Consider the following 19,125-nt stretch of genomic DNA (forward strand, 5'->3'; position numbering starts at 1 on the left):
TCATTGGACTTGCTACTGAAAGAGGTCTAACACACTGATGTTGGATAGCACACATGTTCCTTGGCTCGTGGCTCTGTGCTGTCCTGAGAGCCACTCACCTTCCCCTGTGTATCACAGCTCTGCCTCAGGGTCCCCTTCAGTGAAAGCCCACAGAAAACACTCTGCAGGCAGCTCGGTGACCCAGAGCCGGAGTGACCCAGAGCCGGAGTGACCCATCAACAAGAGTCTCACAAGGTGAAATACTCAGCAGCACATGTTGAGAAACACCACTTTCTCTAAGAAACTCATCGCAGGGAAATAACAGCAAGTGTGTTCATCACAGCTAACATTGCTGTCACCTCTCTTCCCGATGAGCCAGTCTTAAGGGCAGTAACCTGTGACCTCTTCTAATCCAGACTCCCACTGTGCTCCATGGCTCCTCCAGACTGCCAAGAGCTCTGTGGAAACTGTCTGCAAGCAGCAGCATTTCCTTGGATGCAGTATCATGGATCAGGTCGGAGGCTCTGATGGTGAGATACAGCATTGCAGAAATACCAGCCCACTGTATCGAAATCCCTGGGCACACAATTTACTTAATCCTGTAATAATACTTAAATGCAATGCCAACATCCGTGGGAAAAGAGATTAGAGATGCTTGTTACAGCTTCACAGCAGACAAGGGGTCCCCTGGAGTCTAAAACTTACAAATTAGTGGGGCTTTCGGTTAAGAATATCATTGACATTGTCCCTTGCAGCAGCTTCCAATCATACCCATCATTCTAGTCACAGTCTTTGGATAATACGACCTTCCTGTTAAGGTTCATCTGTGCAGTAGGACTTACATTTAGATGAGCAGTTTTAAATACATGATCTTTATTTAAGGGAGGGTATTCCACAGGGGAAACTCTGAGCAACATTAAATCTGCTCTAATACTTAGTACTTCTATTACACTTTTGCCTCTGGAAAAGAACACTGCTATTGAAAAGGCAATCCTTAAAACTGATAATGTCTTTAAAGGAAAGAAAAGTTCAACACAACATATCTTGGGTTTCTTGCACATCATGCCTTACAGCTCTCAAAGAAAAGGGGGAACAAACAGAAAGCCTACAGCTAGGCTGAAAAACAGAAACAGGGAAATTCCTGTCTATCCCTTTCCCAAACCCCAAGGATGATGTTAATAGAGCCTGCTGAGAAAGACCAGTTAGGGTTCTGGTCTTGGGTTTAAGTCTAAACCAACTCCTACTCCACTACAGGAGTTTAAAATAAAAGTGCCTCACACTGGGTTTACCCGGCATACAGCTGACACTGCAGTAAGGCTCCTCAAACAGCCAGCAACAGAAAGCTTCCAAACCCTAGGAAAGACTAACAATCTCTTTTGTAGTCTCAAACAGTTATCTCAATTGTATGGATAAATTAATGTATGTTTCTCTCTAAGTTTCTATAGCACAGAAAGAATCGGGAAAAACACAGGAAACACATATTCATTCTTTATCTGATGGGAAGGTGAAGGCTATTGCGTTGACGTCATTCACACGCTACCCAAGGTTAATACATGCCATATCGCTGATTCTCTGTCAGTTATCACTAGTTGGCACATTATTTAAGATTAAAAATCGAATTGGAAAGCTGACTGGGAAGGTACACATGACGAGTAAAAGATAGGGAAGTGAATAACTGAAAGTAACAATGCTTCCCTGCAGTAAATAAACATGGAAATGGTATCTCTCGTAGAAGCAATTGTTAGTGAGAACTTGCAGAGGAGAATCTTCCTGCCCTTCTGTTGCCCCTAGATCTGGTAAATACCCTGCCAGTGAGTTTCATTTGTACAGCCTGGCAAAAAAAAAAAAAAAAAAAAAAAGAAGAGGAAAAAAAAAAAAAAGGATGTTTTGCTCTTGGCTCTACCACACTGCCTCCTCCCAACGAGGATGGCTCTGCAGTGGCTCTGAATCACAACACCAAAAACTATCAGGGCTCAGTCTTAGGTACAGCACAGGCTTCACCTCAGCCTCTCCATGTCTCTCCTCCCACTTCTAGCTGTTGTCCATCTCCTCTGCGTGGTCCCTGTTGGTAATCTTTTTGAAGCAAACTCTGATAATCATTTTAGAGCACAAATGCAAACAAGCACTCTGCTCCAGAAGGCTGCCAGTGTCAAATGGCCTTTTCAGCGCACGACCATCCATTTATGTTTCCAAAGGAACAATTTCACCCTTACACACAGGAGGAGTTCATTAATCCACAGTGACTGATGCACAACTCAACTCCTTCACATGATTACATGAACAACCTTCCCCCCTGCCCCCCTTAAGGACAAGAGATAATGCCATTCTCCACTGCAACACCAGAGCAATACTGCTTGGAAAATAGGTGGGGTTGGGAGGATGTAAGCATTTATAGCACTGCATGAACTACACAATTAATAACCAGAAATAGTATTTTTTTGTTTACAAAGCGCACTGCAGCAGTTATCTACATTAATGAAGGACACCATGCAGGATGCTAAACTTTCTTTTCCAGCAGTAAAAGGATCTTTAATGGCTTATTTTAATGGATGTCCTGGGTTTGAGTGAGTGGTGGGGGTTTTTGGTAGTGGGGGAGAGGGCTACAGTGGTGGCTCCTTTGAGAAGCTTCTCGAAGCTCCCCCAGCTCCTGTGCAAACACCAAGGCCAGTGGAAGAATGGAGGAGAAGCAGGGGGAAGTGTGCATGTGCAGAGCCTCCCTGCAGCCCGTGGGGAGATGGCATGGCCCCCTCTGCCACCCATGAGGGTCTACGGTGGAGCAGATGCCGATTTGCTGCCTGTGGGGGGCCCCACACCAGAGCAGATGACTGTGCCCGAAGGAGGCCAGGACCCTGCAGGAAGAAGGCCCTGCTGTTGTAATTCACTGCTGGGAGGATTGCAACACACGGGGATGATCCACACGCTCATGGGAGTGACTCATGTCAGAGAGAGTTTGTGGAGAACTGTCTCTTGTGAGAGGAGGACCATGCTGGACTAGGGGAAGAATGCCAGAAGTCGTTCCTCCCTCCACCCCGAGGTGAAAGAAGCGGCAGGAGTGACCGCACCCCCCACTCCCTGCCCCCCCTGCGCCACTGGACAGGGAGGAGGTAGAGATATCGAGAGCAAAGCTGAGCCCGGGAAGAAGGGAGGGGTGCGGGAAGGTGTTTTCAGGATGTGGTAATGCTTCTCACGGTCCTACTCTGTCTGTTAAGTGTTGTTGTTATTAGTGTCTGTACTAAATTTATGTTTTTCTCTTCCCCTAATGAGTCTGTCTTTTGCCCGTGACCATAATGGAGGAGTCATCCCTCCCTGTCCTTATCTTGATTTCCCAGCCTTTTGCTTCATTTTCTCCTTCTCAGTGCTGGGGTGAAGGGGGGATTGAGCTGCTGCCTTGTGCTCAGTTTCCCTCAGAGCTCAAACCACAATAATGGATCAGATAGACCTGGCACAAGTTCATACCCTATACAAGCTAGTTTATGGTTGTGGAGTAACTAGTCACAGGTTTTTGCTTGAGCTGAAGTTTTGTGGTACAAATGATATCAGCCATGCAATGCACTGGAGAACTGTGGACTAGACATCCAAAAAATCAAGGTAGAGGCCTAGTGACAAGTGTTATACAAAACAGTAAGTTTCTCCTTCTTCTCCAGATGTTCAAAAAGAGGCAGGATGAAAAAAAAAAGCAGGTTTGTATTGTGTCAGAGTCATGTGATCCCAGGAAATGAGGCTTTCAGAAAAATATCTGTAGTTTAAGAGAGAGTATAAAGTACAAGTTGACCACAGGAAATACCTGCATCTAAGACAACATACACCTGAAGTAAAATTAATCTACTTCAACTCTTTTTGTAGCAGTCGGTCTTCTGGCTCAGACAGAGGGACATTTATTGACTTGCAGAGAGGAAGGCATAGTGCAACCACAGAGGTACAAATGCTCACAAATCAAATGCAGGATTGAGAGAAAAAGGAAACAGGCTCATTCCTTCAGGAGAAGAAAGTCCCCAACTGTCTTTTAGAATTGATCACAGCTATATACTGTTGTAGAGAAAACCTTCTTTAATTGCATCATCAAAGGCCTTTCCTATGGCCTTGTGCAAGTACAAATACAGGAGCGGGTTACCCTCTTTCAGCCCGGTGTGATGCTGGGTGTGCAGGAATATCCTTAACTTGAGCCATCCCATCTCTTTTCAGTTGAAAGGAACAGGGTAAATCCAAGGATCATAATGAATGTATCTCAATTAAGAAGAGGTAGGAACAGCTGAAAGAGCTGCAAATGAGATGGTTCCTGCTTAATTTTCTTCCCTCCCCACCCTGACTCCCCCATTTTAATCTGGCCCATCCAGTTGAGCTGATGCAGAATAATAATAAAAGGGATTGTCACAAAAAAATTGTCATCAGTGCTGCTCTGACATTCTGCCTGTCTAGCGGGAGCTGGAAGTGGCAAATTGACTGCAGCGATAATGAGATTTTAGTGTCTGGTCAAGGCTGTCTTTAACATGACAGTAGCGTGGGAGTTTGGTGGGGCAGGATACAAAGTGACACGCCATCTCAAGTGCCCAAGGTTGGTCACGCTCTTCAGCTGCAGGGACACTCATTAGGGGAGCTCCAAGAAGTCAAATGCAGCAGCAGGCTAGAGGGCAAGGACAGACTCTGAGTACTAATGAGCTTTAATGCCAAGATTAAGCCTGGTTTATCACTCACTGAACTGACCTAAGCTCACCTAACAGAGAAGCGTTACACTCTAGCTATACTCTCAGAGTTAATTTGCACAAATCATACTCATCTCTCAGTCCACAAACCTACTTATTTCAGTCATTTTTATTCTGAAAAAGAGTGAAATCCACAGTCTGGCCCTAAACCATGGCAGTAGTTTCAGGGAGATAAAGAGCTGGCAAAGCATCACTACAGGTAGCATCTTTGGGAAATGCCTGCTCCTACGCCTCCCCCAACCCTCTCAGCTCTTCTCCCTTCCCTTCCCTTCTTAAAGTGAACATTGGCCTTCAGTGTTATTAAGCCAAAAAATTCAGAGATAAAGAGAAGATAGGATCAGGTGACTATGGAAAAGGAATATGCTAATCACAGAAATCAGAGCAAAGGCAGAACTGTCCTGGTACATTGTTTTACCCCAAACCAATTGCACACACAGTTTCTCTCCAATACCAACCAAACAATGTAAACATATAGCTTAAAACTTGATTTTTGACACCCAGAACCGCCCTATTTCTAGAAGAATCATGTTTAACTATGATCTGTACAAACACCCTGCAACTCAATCTACCCAGCCAGTACTGCTATGAAGAGAGCAGCATCATCCCTCAAGAATTGCTGTAAGACCACTGGACAAGTGTCAAATGTGTTTCTGAATTCTCAGAAAGTTTTGGAAAGAAAAAAGAAATTATTACTTCTGAAACTAAACGACTCTGACATTTGAAACAACTCCCGTGAAATATATTTTCTTCTCCCCCTCCTTCATTTCTTATTCTGCTCTAGTTCAAAGCTTTATGACGCCAGCACGTGTCATTATTGTAAATGATCTAAGTTTTATTACATTGACTTCACCTCTCACACTGCCATGAGATTAGCACAGGGACAAGGTCCCAGCTCACACAGGCCCAGCACAGAATCAAGGCTGCTGGTTGTACGAAAGCCTGAATGCATTCCTGGGAAGATCTCTGGCTGCTTGTTGCTGTGCTCTCCTCCAGCTCAGCCAAATAACGTGCCACTGGATAACGGCCCATCACAGTCACGGCAGTATGAGGAGACAAATGGAGCATTAGCTTACTGGAAAAATCAAAGATCCCATTTAATAGGTTTCTCAAAGGAATTTTTTTTAAATTAAATTTTAAATTAAATTTTAAATAGTCTCTTCATTCTAATACATTAAATTTACACATGTAGAAAGGAAAGGATTATATCTCCAGCAGCATAGTAATTTGCCTACCAGGTAGGTTAGGCCCATCTCAAAATGCTTTATATTCTTAACTGTAGCAATTTATTTAAGTGCCATTTTAAGGAGCTCCTCATGTGACTTAGATTTTGTTTCAGACATTATTTCTTTTCAGGAAGCAAACTTTATAGTATTCCTCAAGTTTTACTGTCCCACCCCCAGGAAACAAATGGAAGGGAGGGACAAGCAGGCTTTTGTGTCCAGAAGATCTTTGTGAAGCACCTCCCACAAAGCTTCAGTGTACCTCGGCAAAAAAAGATTCTTCTCCCCTTGGGCGTTTTTTTTTCTAAAAATCCTTTTTCCTGCAATTCCAGAATTGCAACTGGGAATTCCAGAAGGGACTCAATCATACTGGTCAGATGGTGGTGGTGACAATTTTATCAGTCGTCCCCATTCTTCTGCACTGAGACTGTACTGTTCGTTTTACCCATCGGTGTGCTGGTTTGAAGGAAATGGCAATGACTGCTTTCCTTGAAAAACCCATCACATATTCTACTGAAATGAATGTCATTTTCATGAGCTTCAATAGTTGACACTGTCACTGAAGGACTCCATAAATCCATGATATTAGCATCTTTCACTGGTATTAAGCTTTGCTCACAGCTCGCAAATCCCGACTGTCTTTCCCAAACAGATTCAAATAAAGTCTATTATACTGTTTACACACAGATGAATGATAATAGGTCCTGGATAATACTCCAGATCTAATGATAAATAGTTATACTGCTTTTGACATTAAGAATCTGAGGCCCAAATCCTTTAGCAATACCTTTCATTCAACTCAATTCAAGAATCTTAAAATGTTGGAGGATTTGAGCTTGAGTACTTAATTGCTTTTAAGTTCAGGATGTTACCAACACAGCTACCCTTTGAGCAAGCACAACTTGATAGATCTGATGTCTGAAAAGACCATTAAAGTTACCTCTTTTGATCTCCTACCTAACACGAGAAAGACCACAGATACCGGACACGACCGTTTGTGAAGAGATTTATAGAAGTGGAACTCAATTATCTGAAGTTGGATGCAGTTAACAAAGATTATGTGGAGATCTGTATCATGTTTAAATATATATAAACACTGAACTTTCTGTGTTTATCACAGCATGGCAGGAAGGGAAGCTAATATATAAAGAACAGCCAGTCTGGACCATACCATCCTACGGCAGAATCCCTCCTTTGCAACAACCCGCTACCACCTTTCACTTCACTCTTCTCTGCTGGAACTAGTTTAGTTGAAAACACAATGGAATAATTGAAAGTCAATATTTTATTATTAATTTAGGGCCAAATCATGTAAGTTGTGGGTTTTTTTAAATAAACTTCTGCGGTTTTGTCATCTTCCTTGATGACAACATTTCTTCCTTACTACAGCTATCCTAAGTCATCTTGAACTACAAAAAATTTAAGCATGATGCATGATGAAGCAAAAGGGGAAATTATGTAGAGGGGAGACTGGTGGCACTTTGAGCTAACAGAGCAGGAAGCTGCATTTCCAGAGAACAGCATGACTTTTAGTCCAAATCTACCAAAATTTCACAGAATGACTCAAGGTGAAGGAATATCCACAAACCTAAAGGTTAAAGGGGTGCTTGTATGAGACTGTTTCAAAGACAAGACTGAGGTATTGTTTACTTCTGAGAGTTGCTGCAACTTCCTGCTGAATTACTCAAGAGTCTCTGGATGAAGAAGGAGCCAGCACTCCACGTGGGATGGGGAAAAAAAAAAAAAAAAAAAGACACCAAGACACAGGGTAGGCAACGAAACTGAGCTCTGTCAGCTAAGCAGGATCAAAAGGAGTAAGCCTGGATCTCATCCATAACTGACTAGAAGTTGTGGTCTCCCCTATGAAGTGCTCTATCACTTTTCCTCCCATTTCCTATTTATGCTGTTAAAAAAAAAAACCACCAAAAACACAAGCTGCTTCGTAAGCCTAGGCACTTAGTCTGTCTGTAGGCTAAGGTGTTTACATGACCCGTCATCCCAACAGCACCCAAGTACTGCAGAGCACTTCGTGTTTTATCCTCACAGGATAAAACACACATACTGCCATTTCTTACTCAGAGAGTCTGAGCCACAGAGACACAACGTGTCTTTACTCTGGAACAGAATTAGTTTTTCTAAGCTCATGTTTAGTCACTAGGTCAAAACACTTTTGCAGCAAACTCTCCCTAGGAGATCAGTTTCTCTCAGATGAACCGCTCATGTTTTACTACAGTGGAGTAAGCAACAAGTAAGTAATAATTTATCAGTATCTACTTCTCAAGTACAGAGATTGTGGGTCACGTTAATTGGCACACCTACTATCACATAGTAGCTATGTGACACAATAAATAAGAGGTAATTATGGGCAATAGTAAATAACATACCTAAGGACTGCCTTGTGCGGGTATGCGCTATTGCATTCATCTCCTCCCGAAGGGCATTCAGCATGGGAACACTGCTAGGAGATAGTAACAACTAGCTCTGAATTCTCAATTGCAGCAGACGGGATGTCTCTAAGTGTTCAGATGAAGAGACTGCTCATACTGCATTTTGAAAAAATAATGTTCCAGTTGTTCCTCTTTATGTAGAAAATACCCTATATTTGTAATAGCGACTTGCTGATTGCATGTGCAACAGGTAAAGCAGTAGCTGAAAGCCAAAAGCCTTTATAGATTTCTAATGTGACCCACAGCGTTCCCTTTAATTTCTTATTTCTAAAATGGGTTGAACAGGAAATTATTTTGCCTCTTCACAAACACAAAAAACCCAACCCGTTGACATTTCCAGTAAAATTCCTCACCTTGCACCAGGGTGAGGACTTGAAACCTTAACACTTTTGATAAACCAAAAAAATCCAAGATAAATCAATCATCTGTTAAAGTTGATATATTTCAATGTAAACATTTTCATGAGCTAATTCTGAACTGTTTTGTTTTGATTCTGACTTCCTTTTAACATAAAAGTATTGTAGTTGGTTTAAACTCCAAAACAAAGAACTGTTTAAACTGGAACAGCATGTTTCCTTTCGCTCTAAACGGTTTTAAAACTGACACTAATGTCGTTCAGCTTCCATATAGATTTTCTTTGACAAAAAATGGGGAAAGAGTCGAAGTTTATCAGCTATGAAAAAGCAAACATTAATATTGGTTAACATTTTATCAAGTTCTGGATCTGAACTGCAAAGCTGAACACCATTAGTTTGCGTGCACAGGCCAGTAACTGCCTTTCACCTTGTTCTCCCTTCTTCAGGTGCACAGCAGCACAAGAAACACCAACTTTTGTGGACATATTTCAAAAAGAAGCCTATACCTACATTTGGAACAACACATTTGCACAGGAAATCAATTCAAGGTGACTGTCAACTATATGGTCATTGCTTAAAATCTCTCACAAAATCAGTTCACTGTACACACTCCCGTTAACAGAGAAAATACCACCAACTACCAAAAGTAGGGTGTAAGACTCTTGGTCATGGAGTTCAATCTGCTGGTCACCGGGTCACATGTTCCATTTCACACAGTTATTGAGCACCGTTTTTTAAAACAAACAGATGGAAGGTTGTTCTGACTCTAAACATCTCTGGATCATTCCAAAGAAACAGAACAGGTCTATACTTATTGAGTAGTTCGCCCATTTGTTTAAGGAACACTGCTTGTCTCTTTTCAATCAGTCTCCTTTTATTCTTTAGTAATATTTTATGTTGAGGTATAAGTATGTGATAATTACGCAAAAGAAGAAGATTCTGGAGAGCCTTGTAACACGTGCCTGACATCTTCCTTCACAGACTCGGTCAGAAATGCATTCCTCTGCCAATCCAAACTACCATGTTTCAGATCAACTGGCGTTAATCACATCTGAACTATTACTTCGAGCAAGGCTGAAGGTATATTTTTTAATTATTATTTATGCTTTTTTAAACACATTTAGATCTCGTCATCATTTATGCTGTAAATAAATGTTTATTAATTAAAATATCTTCCCTGGATTACCTTTATACTACTTCCTGCATATTTAGTTTTGAAAAGCCTTGGCAATATTAAAACCAGGATACACTACCTGAGCATAGCACCAGACACAACACCACAAAGGGTCCCTTGCTTGAGCGTAACAGTACTGCATAAAGTACAGAATGAAACATTTACTTCATACTTAAAACCAGCAAAACTGTCTGAGCACTTTACATTAATGTATCAATAAACTGTTACCAAAAGCTGTGGCCACGAAGAGTAGTTTCACTAAAAGCCTTCCTTGAGAAGCTAAGACATGCTTCTCGAGGCAGTCAATAAACTAGTGAGCAGTGTTGATCTGTTTGTGCTTGTTCCTGTTCTATAAGTGTTTATAGTAGAAATAAGAGATGAAAATACTTGTTTGAGCAAGCCTATCTGCCAAGTGTTGTAGCAGAGAGTGCAGAGTGCTCGGAGATGAAATCTGAGACTGAACAAAGAAATGTAACCAAGGGGTTTAGGAGCCTAAGTCCTCTTTTAAAAAGTAATGTTGAGACAGATTCAGAAAGATAATTAGTTATCTGGAGTTCAGTATTACATCCTCACAGCCAATTGCCTGTGTTGTCTTAATAGCTTTCTAGCAGTGATTCGTCTTCGGACATTCCCTTTAATTCCTGCTCATCTTTGAAAAACATCCCCCTTGAGCTAAATCAATATAAAAGAGAAAAGCACACGCAAAAATCGTGATTTTTTGGAGGGCAGTTTCAGATTCACCATACATGCTCAACTCCCCACGGCTTCAGATGGTCTAAAGTGCCTGCTGCCCACACAGCAGAGAGGAAAGCAGCATGCTGCACCTTGGGGAAATACTGCCCCGAGTCCTCGCAACAGCACTTACACCCTGAAGGGCAGACCATGGCAGCAATTCCCCAGCTTTTCTGCTTACAAACACAGTGCCTGCTGCCATCAGCCTCTCCACAAGGCTCCACATACTGACATAAGTCACTGCAATCCTCCGAGGCTTGTGACCACCCTTGGCTGCCCCGAACCCGGCGCTCTTTAGCAGTAACAAAGCTCTTAACAGGGAGCATCGGAGTGATTGTGAAGGGCAGCAGCAGCAGCGCTGCAACAGGACCCCTCAGAAGGGGGCAACAGGTACCAGGCCCAGAGGTGGACGACGGCGGCGAGGAGAGCGGCAAGGCACGCCGCATCTCCTGCGGGAAGGCGGGAGCTGTGGCACGGCCCGGGGCCTTGTGGGGTCCCCCGGGGCCTTGGGGGGTCCTCTGGGGCCTTGGGGGGTCCCGGCTCTGGTCTGGAGGTGCTGAATCGCGCACAGGAAAGGTGCCACCGGCTCCGCTGCCGGTCCTGCTCCTCAGCCGGGCGCGGGAGGAGTCACCGCCCCAGCCGGCTCCCGGGACCGGCTCCCAGCTAAGGGAAAGGTGCAGCTCAGCCCCTCGGAAGCCGCAGGACCGACCCGTCCCTGCCCGCTCAGACCCGGCGCGCCGAGCACACGGCCCCTTTGGCGGGGAAACTCCCGGCGGCGGCGGCAGAGCGGGGCACGGCGCTTCCCCTCAGCGCCGGGGCAAGCCCCGCAGCCGGCTCTGAGGGGCCGGTCCCCGCGCCCCGCCGGCCCCTCCGCCCCACCCTCCCCATCCAACTTTCTCCTCAGCGCGGGGCGGGAAGGGGGCAGAGAGGCGGCCCCGCCGGCCGCGCTGCTTACCCAGAAGCGGGACCCGCAGAAAGCCTCCATGGCCGCGGCAGGGGCGCAGAGCCTCCTCCAGGCCCACGCCGGGCACCACACCGGGGGAGAAGCCGGCTCCTTCCCTCCTGGGCGGGCCCGGGGCGGGGAGCAGCGGCCCTGACGCGCCCCGTCCCGCCCTCCCCGCCGGCTGCGGGAGGTGCCAGCGCCGCCGCCCCGCTGCCCTCGCCGCCTCAGGCCGGGAGGCGCCGGCCGCGGCCGCGTCGCCTCAGCGAGGCCCCCTCAGGCCGGGAGGCGCCCGCCAGAAGGCCCAAGGCCCCCCACAGCCGGCGGGGCAGCCCGGGCAGGGCAAGAGCCACCGCCGGCCCCACTGCGACAGCCCCTCAACGGCCGAGCACCCCCGGCCGGAGTCCTGGAGAGGGAGAGGGGCCGCCGCAGTCCCGGCCCCTGAAGCGCGGGCACTGCTGTTGAGATGTGGCTTCTTGCTTTCCAAGGGTGACCTCCGTGTGGAAGGACCAAGCCCCCAGGAAAACATTTCCTGTGGCCAGTGTGACCTGCTGGGACAACCCTGCTCTTGGAGGGGGACAGTGGTGGTCCCCACATGGCAAGCGAAGAGCGGGCTGAGGGACGGTCACCTGGGGTGGCTGCTGGGAGCTGGGGCATCCTCTGGGTTTGGGGCTGACCGTGTCCATCCATCCAGACCACTCAGGCTAAGGTTAACATCTCGGGGACGCTCGTCGTCTCCCCTTTAGAGCGGTGAGGAGTGTGGTTGCCTCAGCGGGACCTAAATGAGCGTCACATCTGTTATCTATTCATCTGCAGCCTCTTCCTTCATGCTGATTGCTTCTGCTGTCTGTAGACATGTGGTTAAACCAGTGGCGTGGATCTATTTTCAAAAGCTTTCAGCCAATAAATTTCACGTATATATGTAACTAATAGATTTTGTAGTGTAGCACCTTGGACACAATCTGGATTTCATGTCCCGGTGATGCAGAAGCACTGTTTGCTTTCCTCTTGGGCAGGACTTCTACAATATTATTGACCTTCCAGCACCTGCTGTAGCATCTGGTTCAATAACATCATCTCATGCAAAGCACCCTGCTGCCACAAATCTACTTTAATATTTTAAGAGTTTGAGTTTCCTTCCTCGCAGGAAAGTGAGGAACCATTGGGCAGAAGGGTATTGTCAAAAATGCTCACCAGAATGGAAAAGAGAGATGAGAAGCACAGTATTCCTGTGCCCCCAAAATTATTTCATCCCTTAAGAAATCTTTTATGAAGACCACTGAAGATGCTAGGGGTGATACCTGCTCAGAGTACTATCGGAGGAAGCCACGTTCTTCCCACGAACAATGCTGAGGATTTGTTTTAGACATTTACTATAATCTGAATAAAGGGACGCAGTTCTTAGCATGGGAGGTTACTATCTTGCCCAAGATAAGGTTCTCTGGTGATTGCCTACAAGATTTGAAATCTCAGACTGATCCAGACTAATCAGCACAATCACATTACAATCCTCTTAAGGAAATACTAGAGAAGCCCTAGCCAACTGGGTGAGCAAGATCTTCTAAGGACATTGTGGGTTGTCTTTGCAAGTCTTGCATCGAAACTTTTGTTCAGTGGAATTGCACCACAATAAAAGTTTTGAGAAAAGTCAGTCATAGCTGGGAGTTACTCCTTTATGGCTCTTTAAACCTCCTCTCCTGCAACAACCTGTGAGAGCAGTTGCTCCAAAGGAAGTGCGGAGAAATTGATCCCTCTTGACACACAAACATGCATCTCTGTTTCTTGCACCAAGGAGCAGAACTTGGTGTAGTTTGAGAACATGCCCTAAATTAAGACCAGCTCTGGCATTGTAAGAGGTACAGAGGCACCTCACAGCTACTGTAGGCTGTGTGTACAGGAGGGGAGAGGTTTATTTTATCAGTGTACTGCAGAGTTCCATTGACATGTGCAGTGTGAATTAATCCCTGATTACAGTATTGACTTCAGTGGAATTATTCCACCGTATCCATGGAGGAAGGTCCTGTATTATGGTATTGCCCTGAGTCTCACAGGACTCTGAACTAGGGAGCCCTAAATGATTCTGCCTCTTGCTTCATGTTCCTAATTCATGGCAGGCAGCTTCTGCTCTCCGTAGCAGTCCATGCCATTGAACAGGGATGGTACCGATGAGTGGGTGCCACCTGGGGTGCCAGCTCCCCCTGCATGCCCCCCACGAGCTCAAGGAGAGCCACCAGCAGCCAGCCTGGACCTCACAGCAGACCCTGCCAACTTGCACTGACTTTGCAGTGTAATTACTGACTTCCAGGTGCTGTCTGGAAAAACACACTAGGAGAGAAGGAAAAATCAAGGGCAAGAATTAAGGAAATATTAAAGTCTCAGACAGACAAGATAGGGGAGGGAGCTTAAAAGCTCCTGGGAAGGATGATGGTAAAGGATTCTGCTGAATCTGGTGCAAAGCAGAGCCTAAAGCACTATCTCAGGCAGCTCACACTGATCCTGTTTCCTTTTGATGATGGGAGGGAAGCTGGAGTACCTAGAACCTGTCATTACTCCTGTGATGTTCTCCCAGATGCAGGCTGGCTGTGCAGGAAAATGAAATGACACCTTTGGTGCAAATGTCAGGGAGGTCATGAACTCACCTGTTCTCATCGGACATTTATTCCGGGGAGTGGCAAGTTCCGATCTGGGTTCGTTCAGTATTGTATTTGCATCCTCTTTTCCACGCCAGCTGCACAGTAAAGGACTTTTCACCTGCTAACACATAGAGCAGGTCAAGTCAGCGCAATCATGAAGCGCCCACAAGGTACGCCCAGGGCCAGGCAGCAGCGGGTTAGCTATCAACTAGAGCGGTTGGCTGGGGCAGGACAGGAGGTAACGTGAGAGAGAAGCTGTTTGTGTAAGCACAGTGCCAAGTATGAGGCCGGCTTCATATTGCACCTTGTGCCGATTTGCAAAGCACTAAAAGCAAAATGAAGTGTGACCGACTCCTGAAGAAATCTGTATAAAGAAGGACATTTAGAGTTGAGGATTGGGGAGGGCTTGAGCATGTGCAGCTCTGGAAGTCACAGTTTTATGGTTAGTTGACTATAAATATCACCTTCTTTCTCTGCTTGGAACAGCAGAGGCTCAGCTTCCTTTCCAAGACCCACAGAGGTGTCACATTCTACAGATGGCAAGAAAAAGAGGCTGCCAAAGTAGCATTTACAGCAAGGCCCTATACATTTACTTTATAAGAAGGGGGATGACACCTTGTTTTAACACATATAAGATGTGGACTTGTAACAAACTCTGCTTAAAGTCAACACTGCATGAGTAGCAGCAGACTTTGTGTTTCTTCTCAAACGGTCAATGGTGTTGCATGTAGTGTGCATCTCTTCTTGCAGGAAAGGATTTAATTTTAATTTCCTCATTTCTGGAAAGCACAATGAGCAGTTTTGAAGTGCTATGACAAAACAGATGAGGGAGTGGGCTGGGAATTTAAAGCTACAGTTTTTACTCATGGTCCTGCTTTTGGGCATATATCAGCCACATGGCTTTGCAGGCAAGGAGCGGAAGGGAAGGCAAGATTCCCCTGGCTGGAAGAACAGAGGTGGCAGTTCCCTGGAACGCCAGTGCAGGGAGCTGCATTTCACCTGAAGCTGCACTGTAAAGTCATTCTGTTCACTGTGGGGTGAGGTGGGGTTCCCCCAGTGCATTAAGGCTCTGTAAAAGGAGAAAATGGTGTATGTGTGACTTCTCCAGGACACCATGTGCAGTACTGTCTTCCCCCTGTTACATGGGTGCTCCTACATTTCATACCAAGAACAATGAGCAGGAGAAGAATCTAGACATGCTGAGAACTGCCTAGATCACCCCAAAGTGATCCTGGAGCTGCTCCAGTGGTGAGCAGCCTAACCTGAATGCATTGGGCGTCTCTCTCACCTGCTAGATATTTCCACAAACATGCTCTCCAGTGCCTACAGAGGTTCCTGGAAGCTGTGGCAGATGTAACACACCCCAGCTTGTGGGTGGTTTGGCTCCAGAAGGAGCTTGGAGTGATGGACAAACAGCCACAGACAAGCAACTCGCGGCACTTGGGCCTTCTGTAGCTAAGACCCAAACTATCCTACCCTGACAATTGCCACAGCTTATCCTCTCCCCCTGCCAACTTGGCCACCCCACAAACCCCTCCTAGTTTTAATGGGCTGAAGCCATTCAGGATTTCACTGCAAAATGGGCACGCAGAACTCACAGTGGTTGCAGGAATCCAAACACCGGGTCCTGCTTTGTTTGAATGAACGTGGAATTGTCACCAGCCCTCGGCCACGCTGAGCTAGTGGCACCCAGCGCTGCCTTCGCAGGTGGCAACACAGCACATGCTGCTCACTGTGGTATTTTTTCTTTGCAGAGTGACTCTGATATTAACTTCTTCCTGATTTCCCCTGGAACAGCTGGATTCTGCTTTCTGTTTCCGTAAAATAAGTGTTAGCACAGTAAGTAATTAAGTGGTTTAACCATCCTTTTCATTTCCCAGCTGGAGCTGCAGGGGTCTTTGGTTGCATTATTTAGAGTATTAAATAGATATGGCAAGATAATCTATTCAGGACCTTTGAAACCTTGCCAATTATAGCATCCAGTGACTCAAGCAATAATAGAAAATGCCAGAGGATGTTGCAGGATTATATAGTGTGTTGCAAACATATCTGAAGCATTAAATACAACACGCAAAAACCACCTTAAAGTTCAATCACCCTCAAATGCGAAAATGCCATCGAGACAATGGCTTTCGCTGATGACACTGAAGACCACGCCAAACCAAACAGAAACAGCAGGTTACAGGGGACCTCAGGTGCAGCCTGAACTAACGCACACAAATATCCCAGCTGAACCACTTCATGGCATTGCCATCTAGTGACAAGCACTCAGCCTGCGCCCGGGCGCACACCCAGCCTCGGAGCACTCGGCACAAGCCACGCAACATGGCACAAGGCCTGCTTGATTATCCTCCTCCCATGCCGGGCCAAGCAGAGGTTAAACTCCCCCTTCGAGCTCCCAGGCTGTGGATGTATCGTAGCTGCTGTGTGTGAGTGCGCAGCCCACATGGGACTGGCACGGATCGGCACGCACAGCAAGGGCTGGATGGTTTACATGTGCTTAAAAGGAGGCATAAGCATGTGCAGGAACAAACAAGCCTCTCAGGTGCCACCACAGCCTCTGAGATGCTAGAGAGCCTTAAGGCCTGTCCCTGGGTGGGCTCTTGTCTCCCAGCACTTTGCAGGAGCCCAGGCCATGCTGCTGGGGGGGAAAGATGCCGGCTGACGTGGGTAGCACCTTGGCTTCGAGCAGCTCCCGCAAGCACCGAGCAATGCGTGTCTGTGCTGCGTGGCTCCCCTGGCTGGCACGCTGCTCCTGAAGCTGGGAGAAACCCTTCCTCTCCTCCTACGCAGGAAGAGATTTTTATAATTTCAGTGGCTGAAAACCCCTGCAGAAGTAGAAACCTTCCTCCCCCACCTCCAGTACTGCGCTGTTTCTGCAACACGGACACAAAGCGCTCCACGGGCGGGCAGCTCTGCCCCGCAGGGTCCTTCTTACCCTCTCCCCGGCCCCCGAGCGTCCCGGTGCCGGTGCCCCGGAGACAGCCCGCCCGAACCCGCTCCTCGCCCCCAGCCCACTAGATGGTAGCAGACGGCTGCGCACAGGGCACCCGGCCTGCGGCCGTGGGCTGCCCACGCCCCGCGGGCTGAGCCTGGCCCACCCTCCGGGCAGGGCAGCTCAGGCCTGTGTCCCTCCAAAACTTTACTGGCCTGAACCGTTTCATCTGCGGGATCCTCAGCCCCAAGTAACTGATCACAGCTGGGCCTTCGCACGGCGCTGGTGGCCATAAAGGGAACCAAGCACGTTTCTTTAAATTGCTTTCTCCTGACTTATTTTGAGGGGATTCTAGTACAGGTCACATCTAAGACTTGTTGGTGCGTCTCAGTTTGTATCTCTGGAACACCAGAAATACAGAAGGCACAAGCAGGACTTTCCTATTTCTCATGCAGCTGCTCGCAGGGTTTCGCAGGGCTCTGGCCAAGGGATGTGCTGCACACACAGCTCTTCTGATGGGACACAGCTCTCCACAAAGCGGGTCAGTTAGCTAAATTCACCTAACTGTCTCGGCTAAGCCAGAAACAAATTAAATTTGAAATGCTACTTCCCTAGCTGCAGCTACCATTACATAGAAAACAACCTAGTTTCATGCGGCATCCAAATTACTTCCCAAACAGAATAACAAAGTGCCATGCCCAAGCTCTGGCAAGTTGAGAGCATAGCCACAAGCAGCCAGCCTGGGTGGGAGCCTTCTAAAAACCACAAGCAAAAGAGCTTCATAGAAGAATACTCACAAAACAGAGCAGAAAAACAAAACCCCTCCCAAGCTCCTCTGAAACCCAGCACTGGAAATACAGGGCTTTGACATCCCCTGTAAGGAACTACCACGGGGCTGAACTCACCTGTGTGCAGAGAGGCGAGGAGTGCCTGAACCTGTGACCTGCTCTGCCTTCCTGGCTCAGCCCAGCTTACCTTAATGCCATGTGGATCCTCCAGCCTCAGAGGGGTGGGAAGGCCCGTCAGCAGTTCCAGCCTGGTGGGGTTTAGCCTGGACAACACAGATGCATTACAGAGCTCACCTCTGGAGTCCCGCTTTGCGTGGATTTGCATGGGATTTTGCACAGATCCACATTTTTCTCTCTGTTTAAGGGCTAACTTCCTTCCTGCTGTTTTCTACTCAGAGATGGCTATGAGAGGGCCTTTGTGAAAACATCCTCTAGACAACATAATCACTCTGGATGTCAGCTTGGGGTCCCTCCTGCTGCAGAGTGATCATCAACTCATTCAAGCCGAAGTGAGAAACAGGGCTGCGGAGTGCCTAAGGGCCTGGATCCTCCCTCTAGTGGCAGCTCCCCAGAGGAGAGAAGACTTCATGTTAGGAGCTAAGTAACTCCTTCACTGAAGACCCCTGAAGAGTTTAGGTCCAAATGTTTCTGGTCATACCTAAGCAGCATCTGGGGGCTGAGCCCCCGCTGCCCTGCAGCACAGTCTGCAGCTCCCAGGGCAGTGCCAGCCCCGCCAACTCCTGCTTCACAAGGAGCTAAATGACTGCTGAAGTGATGGAGAAAAGGTGCTGTACTTCAGGCTGGAAATCCTGACATTGGGAATGCATGGAAAAGCCCAGCATCTTCCTCTTCACAGCAACGTGTTTTCATGGACAGATCAAATCTGCCCCTTCTCTCTAAATCCTTTCTCCCCTTTGGCTGCAGCTCCCTCCGTTGCAGTCCTGGCAGCCTTCGCATCGTTAAGCAACTTGCCGAGGTGTCCTCTGCCAGCGTAGTGCGATCTGCAGAAACATTGCTGATGGCCTGGCTGGTAGAACAGCACACCCTGGGCCATGTGCTGGGCCAGATCCGCTTGTGGCGTCAGACTGAATTGCTTCACAAAGGGCCGACATTTCACAATCTTTCTCTCAACCTCCTGTCCGCTGCTGCTATACAATACCTACTCCAACTGTTCACAATTAAAACATGACCAAAGATTTGACCGCTCTGAATGATACAGAT

At 47.0% G+C, this 19,125-nt stretch overlaps 1 protein-coding gene across 2 annotated transcripts in view; it reads right to left on the reverse strand.

Moving 5' to 3' along the window:
- Positions 1-11,698, reverse strand: part of ABCC3 (ATP binding cassette subfamily C member 3) — a 49,195-nt gene extending 37,497 nt beyond the window's left edge. For both annotated transcript variants that reach the window (XM_074846804.1, XM_074846805.1), the window contains exon 1: positions 11,564-11,698. In XM_074846804.1, coding sequence (XP_074702905.1) covers positions 11,564-11,593 — 30 coding nt within the window. In that variant the 5' untranslated portion in view covers positions 11,594-11,698. The remainder of the gene's footprint in view (positions 1-11,563) is intronic.
- Positions 11,699-19,125: the final 7,427 nt, after the last annotated feature.

The sequence above is a fragment of the Strix aluco genome, chromosome 21, assembly GCF_031877795.1.
Source record: "Strix aluco isolate bStrAlu1 chromosome 21, bStrAlu1.hap1, whole genome shotgun sequence".
Taxonomy (NCBI): domain Eukaryota; kingdom Metazoa; phylum Chordata; class Aves; order Strigiformes; family Strigidae; genus Strix; species Strix aluco.